This window comes from Eptatretus burgeri, chromosome 12, assembly GCF_056783735.1.
Source record: "Eptatretus burgeri isolate ZD-2024b chromosome 12, Ebu_testis_v1, whole genome shotgun sequence".
Lineage (NCBI taxonomy): Eukaryota > Metazoa > Chordata > Myxini > Myxiniformes > Myxinidae > Eptatretus > Eptatretus burgeri.
This window is the reverse complement of record NC_140972.1, coordinates 38,099,913-38,107,371: the sequence shown is the minus strand read 5'-3', so window position 1 is coordinate 38,107,371 and position 7,459 is coordinate 38,099,913. Positions and strand designations below refer to the sequence as shown.

Genomic DNA, 7,459 nt, shown 5'->3' with positions numbered 1-7,459 from the left:
GTGTTTTTACAATGTTATCTCAAAATCATATCTTACAACACACATCGGACATTTCAAAAATATTGTGAAAATGTTGCGTTTCTCACGAGCACAAAAACAGAAGCATACATACACACCAGCACCCCATACATACACTCTCCCCACTCCTCCCCCCCTCAATTATTTACAAGCCCTCATACACATTGAGAATAGCACCAGGCCAAAACTAGCACTGAAGCTGCTACTAATCGAAATTGCTTCCTACATTCCTTGCAAAAGCCAAAAATTGCAAAAAACAGACATGTTTTGATATATACAGGTCAAGTGGGTTACCTCAAAGGAAGGCGTTGGTGAAATGGTCCGTGGTGAGAGCTGCCAGAAACAATAGGAGAAATACAGATGGGTTAGCATGGATGAGAGGCATTTTGCACATGAGGCATTACAAGCCCTTTTAATGTTTTTGTTTGCCTTCCAAAAGCAAACAATCCATTCAGAAGTGCCGTGAACTTTGCACAACATATTTTTGTATCAAGAACCATTGAATAGAGCATGGTTTCATCAGTAATGTACCATGTCATTTTAGCCAATCATCGGTGCTGCTGAAGCAGTTTCCTGGAAAGGCTTGTGCTGAGTTGTTTGCAGTTGCCTTCTCAGCAGTCAGTCAGGGAAGGAATTTGCATTATTTGCTCATGGTACAAGCTATAACTCGCCTACTCTTCACAAAGGACACCATGGGATGTATAATGTACACTAACTGTTGATGGAAGAAACGACCAGTTTAACATCCATCCGGTGGACGGCATGTTCATTAATGGATTGACCTGCCTGCGAGTCAACAGGTTGACAGTTTCTAACTGGATCGAGATTCAAACCTAGGCTTGACAGCTCAAAGCGAATGTGCATCACTCCCAAATGCTATCTCATCTATCTATCTCATCACACCCAAAGCATTGTTTACCTGCATTAAAAGGTTTCTTTGAAAGTGACAGTCATTAATAATTCCCATATTTTACACATCATTCCATGGTCACTCCTATTCGTAAAGATGTTTTTGCGACGAAATTTGCTCAATATCAATCTGAAATCGAATTAAGCTTAATATTGTTGTCATCTGATTGATGAATCATTGAGAGTCTGTAATGATTATGAAATTGTGAAAAAAGGAAAAGCACAGTTTTGTCTTTCAGTTTCAACAGCAACTGGAAACCAATACTTATTTTGCAGCTGCATGTTGCGCAACTTGAAATGCACTTATCATTGCCAGGGGTATGGACAATTAACTACAACTTTATGCCTCCAAACATCAACGTTGCTGCATCTTTACAAGTGGAAAGCACATCATAATGTATTGTGAGTCATGAACACAATGTGATAATGCTAAGATGCAAACATCATGATGCTTCTCAAAACACACGTGTTTAAAAGAGGACAAAAAAAAAAACCAAGGTATTAGATAAATGTATTAGGCATTTAATGTGTAAATGACTCATGACACAAATATTAAACTCCCAGCATCTGAAGCACTGGCTACAATGGTGCTGCCCTGCTCAAGTTGGTGTAGTGCATGTCTGCACAATCAGGGCGCCTGAAAATCCAGCTCTACAACCACTCCTGTTTCAATATAACAAGATGAGAGAGAGAAAGAGAGAAAGAGAGAAAGAGAGAAAGAGAGAAAGAGAGAAAGAGAGAAAGAGAGAAAGAGAGAAAGAGAGAAAGAGAGAGAAAGAGAGAGAAAGAGAGAGAAAGAGAGAGAAAGAGAGAGAAAGAGAAAGAGAAAGAGAGAGAGAGAGAGAGAGAGAGAGAGAGAGAGAGAGAGAGAGAGAGAGAGAGAGAGAGAGAGAGAGAGAGAGAGAGAGAGAGAGAGAGAGAGAGAGACAGAGACAGAGACAGAGACAGAGACAGAGACAGAGACAGAGAGACAGAGAGACAGAGAGACAGACAGACAGAGAGACAGAGAGACAGAGAGAGAGAGAGAGAGAGAGAGAGAGAGAGAGAGAGAGAGAGAGAGAGATCTTGACACGCCCAAACACTTCTTGACAAGCTTTTTGGAGTCGTGTCAAACAGGGTAACTGACATTGAATAAGCATTAGCCCCGGCAGGAAATGGTGCAACAATGAATGGAGGGAGTTGATGAAACTGGTTGTAGTTGAAAAGATACACCTTCAACAACGGACCACTCGAGGGATGAAATGTCAAACCTGAGCTTTGCCTGATGGCCATTTATATGAGTAAGTGGTACCTTCATTTTTAAATTTTTTTGTTTTTAGCTGGGAGTTGGTGTTTGTGTAATATAACTTGATGGCTGTTGCTTGGATTTTAAAGAGTGAGGAAAGGGATGCCAGGCTTACCTCACCCACACTGTGGCGCTCGCTGAGGCTGAACCGTTCATGCCGTTCTTCTAGATTGTATGCCAGGTACGGCTCGTATGAGATCATGTCGGGACGCTCGATATCATATATTGCCTTCACTTTTGGGATGGCCGCCAAGTTCTTATAGTCCAAGATCTCATTGTCTACCTTAGCCTGTGAGAATTAAAGGTAACAAAAGTGTAAAGTCAGGGTTTATTTGTGGTGGAATGAATGTATGAAGAGGACGTTGAGGTCAGGGTTAAGTGGTTCAGCAGAAAACATTTCGACCAGAAACGTGAATGTAATTATGATCAAAGTTTCTATTTTAGTTCTTATTAAATTGCATTAACAATCAGAGTGAAGATGTACATTTACAGTTGTGCTGAAACTCGAAATACAATATCTAGTCGGGATGTAATTCAGATCATTATAATAAAAGGACTTGCATAGATGGTGTGCCCAGGGGAGCTGAGACTGGACCCAGGGCGTGATGAAATGCTCTCTGATGAGTCTCGTTTTGTCTGTGCATTAAAAAGTACAGGGGGGTGTACAGGCAGAGAATACAAGAGGTAAGTTCGATGAATAAAGAGGTTGTATTAGTTAATTTGATATAAAAAATGAATAAATCAGTGCACAGATAAGTAAATAAACAGTTTTCACCTAATGCCACAGAATTCGTCACATGTATTTTTCCATTGCCTACTCATCATGATCATACCATTATCATGATGGAGCATCTGTGCTGTTGGGCAGTCTCTTTACAAGGGATATGCCAGGTGGTTTACCATTGCCTTTAAATCCAAAAAGAATTGGCCCTTGGACTGGCAATCCTGCATTTATGTGATTGTAACAAAGGAAGAAAAAGGGGTGCCGGAGTGGGGAGTGGGATAGGTTGAGGTGGGCAAATGCATCCCTTTGAGTTTTGCGTGCAATTAATAAAAAAAATGGTTCACGTGTCAATAAAAACAGAAATCCTGGGATTTGTAGTTTTCAGCCTTGTGTTATTTACATTGGTAAAGCCTAATTATTGTAAGAAAGCTTCATATGATGCCATGAAATAGGAATGTACAGAAGTGGGATGCAATCCAAAAAGAATGCTGTGGTGGAAAGCCATCCAATAGGAATGCTAGGGTGGAAAGCCATCCATTAGGAATGCTGGGATGGAAAGCCATCTAATTGGAATGATCAGGTGGAAAGCCATCCATTAGGAATGCTGGGATGGAAAGTCATCTAATTGGAATGCTCGGGTGGAAAGCCATCCAATTGGAATGCTGGGATGGAAAGCCATCCAATAGGAATGCTGGGATGGAAAGTCATCTAATTGGAATGCGAAGATGGAAAGCCCCCATTAAGAATGCGAGGATGGAAAGCCATTCAATAGGAATGCTGGGATGGAAAGCCATTTAATTGGAATGCAAGGCTGGAAAGCCATCCATTAGGAATGCTGGGATGCTGGGATGGAAAGCCATCTAATTGGAATGCTGGGATGGAAAGCCATCCATTAGGAATGCGAGGATGGAAAGCCTCCATTAGGAATGCGAGGATGGAAAGCCATCCAATTGCAATGCTCGGATGGTAATTTAACTATCAACAACCACTCTCAGCTTCTCCCCAAGCCCACCTATTCATATTTCCAACTCTCTTTCTTTCTCGCTGCATGTATGATGTGTCGATTGGTGAAATGCCGATCATCATACAATAGCATGGCACATCGAAGAAAAAACATAATTCCACATATCAAAAAACAATAAAATCTACTCTGCTTGCCTTCTGCATCTCCTCATCCCTTTCAGCTCTCTTGCACTCAGGATGCCAAATGGAAGAGCCTGCAAAAGCAATTGTTGTGAAATTAATATTCCAAATTGTATTGATGCAGACACTGTGTGTTGTTTTCAAACACAAATCAAACACTAACTGAAAATGTTCATACACAAATAAAATAAGTTAAAGATTATGAAACTGAGTAATACTTGTCGTTTTGAAAGTCTGATCATCATGAGCAAGAATATTGGGACATCAGTAAGGAAATATGGTGGAGTTACCAACAACAATTTTTTCATCCCTAATATGATGTTTGTTCGCCTTTGGCAACAAGAACAGTTGAAAGATTGTGGAATTTTTTAGTAGATCCGAGACATAATATTGTGTCACTCCACATCCAAAAGTTATTTCAGTCCAGATCTCTGAATTGGATTGCTTGGCCTATTTTCAACATCGGCTTGACCTGTTGTCATCCTTTTCGTAATTAAATTACCCAATGCTGACTTGCGAAGGTCCATTGTGAAGGAATTGTCACAAACCTTTGGCATCCAATAACTATTATCAAATGAATGTCATTAAATCTCTATATATCGTGGAATCTTAATTATATCTTGCTTCACACCTTCATAAAATCCCTCACTGCAAAGCATGAAAGCCCACACCCATAGAAAGTATGCACATGCTGGTTGGGAGAGTCAATAATATGCTTGCATGTGCTGTCCAAATATGTTCAGTAATTTAATGAATATTATGAGCACCTGCAAGTTTTTTGGAGTGATCAACTGTTCCAGGCTTCAATTTAACCATATTGTTTAATTTCACCATAATTTGGCCAAGGCTGAGTGAAGCGAGGTCGAGGCTGTTTATTCCTGGTACGTGAAGCACCCTGAAAACGATGCCTATAGAAAACAGACTTTTTGAAATATTGGCTGCATTTTCCATCCAATCGTCATTTAATTTCTTTGAAAAAAATATCCATGGGTAGGTGCTCCGATGTTGAAAGCCTCGTGTCAGTCGCTCAAGCGGTTGCGGAGAAAACAAACTTAAAAGCGACGAAAGGTGAAAAAGTGAGGGTGGAAGAAAAAAAAAACGTGAGATCTTCGGCTGACATTTCACAACATGATCAATGATGGTTGTGGATGCCTATTACTCGTCAATAAATCCAATTTAATCATAATTTAGCTCATGGAATTGGCATCTCAGGTTCAAATCCCATCTTATGATGTTGATTTGTCCATAGTCTCTTAATATCTTCATCGCATCATCTCAAGATCATGGTGGAACTTGTACATTTATAACTTGGAAGGAAAGAACATCAAATAACACAAGTGTATTTTTGTATAAATTACATTAAGTACATTCGTTTAGAATAGACAAACGCACATTGCTTATGGGATTTGAACTTGGGATTCTAATATCAGAAATTATGTGCTCAGATGGCAATGCCAAACTGCCTGAACTTTTGTATTTCTTTTTGTAATTCCAAGAGAGGAACACTGCCACGTTTTAATATTCACGCCATGAGCTCCCTTCATGAGCCTCAGATAGTATTTCAGTAAAAGCTGGAAAGAGAGCTGTTGTTTGTTATGAGCAAGCTTGACATCACATACTATTTGTGAATGCTCGACACATAAGCTCAATACCTTGCATGAACATCTCTTCGCCTTCGTTGAAGGTTTGCTTGCAGCGTACGCATCGTGCACAGCTTGGGTGGTAGTGCTTTTCTCCTGCCTGCAGACACAGCAAACATGACAGTTCTTGCCCATTGTTGTGTACACCCAAGGCCTGAAGCTGCTTTTTGTGCATACACTTGTTTCAGATATGTTTTGTGCTTGCATCGGAATGCATACAGCCATTACTCTTAGCCTAACCTTCAACCATCGCTCTTCAGCTTTCCCCCCTAATAATGTGCATTGTCTGTGAATAAATAATTTAAATGAGTGGTTAAGCGAAGTTTTTCTAACCTGAGGTCATACATGCAAATCCTAAAACCCCTGAAATGACATCGAAGTTGGAATTTGGGATAAAAACAACACTATCAAGCAATAGAGGTATAGCTCTAAATATAACATCAAGTCGACTTAAGTTGCTCGTGTAATGTTAACCTCATTGATGGTGATCCATGGAACCAATTTGCTTTTGTCATATTTTTATCTCTTATATAGGATACATGAACACAGTAATACATCTTTAGCTGGAATGGCACATGGTAGAACGTATACCTCTGCCAGGCTGAACAGTTTACACTTTGTATCCCACTGATAGGTCGGATCTGAATCCGGACCTTAACCAAAATCGAACTGGCTTGTTCTTGTCACCTAACAAACTCATCCCCCAAGTTTTGTCTTAACTAGTCCACAATGTTTTGAGATATCATACTATACATAGCTTTTGGCCCAATGTCTCAATGGTGAAGAATCACTTAAATATATAAAAAAAATTCTCATCTTCAGATCCGGATTCGGATCTTCACCAAAATCGAGTGGATTCTTTGTAGTCACACACCCAACGTGTCCACCAAGTTTCGTCCGAATCTGTACACAACTTTTTTGAGATATCCTGTTCACAGACAAACATACAAATGGACAGACAGGTGTGAAAACATAGCCTCTGCCCAAATTCGATGGCGGAGGTAACAAGATGCCCTCTCCAACAGGTATGCTAACCACTGTGGGAAGCAAAGAGAAGCTGAACTTTCAGGTGTTAACCCTTTTTCGGAGCAGAAAAGGGCTTTCACCACGAGCGTTTACACATAAAAATAGTTAATTATCCTGTGGACAATCGTGCTTCCTGCTTTTAAAATAAAAATTTGTCCAACACAGTGGTCTCATTGAAATGAACAAGTATGTTCCATGGACTGGTTATTACATTAAATAATTCATGAGACAGAAACCCCTCCCCCTCCTGACCCCCAACCCTCTCCCCAGGGAGTGTCCTCTGGCGTTCAAAGCAATTGCTGCAGTCATTGACCTCTGTGACATCATTCAAAAAAAAAGTTACACATTTTATCTGATACGGTTTGACCTTCAGTTTTCTGTTTGGCCACAATGTGTAATGAATGATCTGACCATATAACAAAATAATTTTACTCTTTCTCCACATGAATGGCTCAATGCATTTTAATAATTAAAAAATAATTCTATATTCACCCATTTGTCAGGAAGAGTTGTCATTTGTTAGTTGAGATATTACTGTTCACTAAAAGTGCCATAAATGACAATGAAATTCTATTTAATGAATGTTATATATATATATATCTCTACTGTATTAACAAAATGCGTTTGATAAATAATTCAGTAAATGTGGAATCAAAAACATAAACCAGGTGACTTGATGAAGAAAATGGAACTATCTCATCAATGATAAATTAT

The 7,459-nt window shown here is 39.6% G+C and overlaps 1 protein-coding gene across 8 annotated transcripts in view; it reads right to left on the bottom strand.

Moving 5' to 3' along the window:
* LOC147015434 (actin-binding LIM protein 1-like) overlaps positions 1-7,459 on the bottom strand; it is a 283,326-nt gene that overhangs the window by 62,223 nt on the left and 213,644 nt on the right. For all 8 annotated transcript variants that reach the window (XM_085850179.1, XM_085850183.1, XM_085850185.1 and 5 more), the window contains 5 exons: positions 5,732-5,819; positions 4,095-4,153; positions 2,774-2,848; positions 2,328-2,501; positions 313-351 (listed from right to left, as the gene is read on the bottom strand). In XM_085850179.1, the coding sequence (XP_085706305.1) occupies positions 313-351; positions 2,328-2,501; positions 2,774-2,848; positions 4,095-4,153; positions 5,732-5,819 (435 nt within the window). The remainder of the gene's footprint in view (positions 1-312; positions 352-2,327; positions 2,502-2,773; positions 2,849-4,094; positions 4,154-5,731; positions 5,820-7,459) is intronic.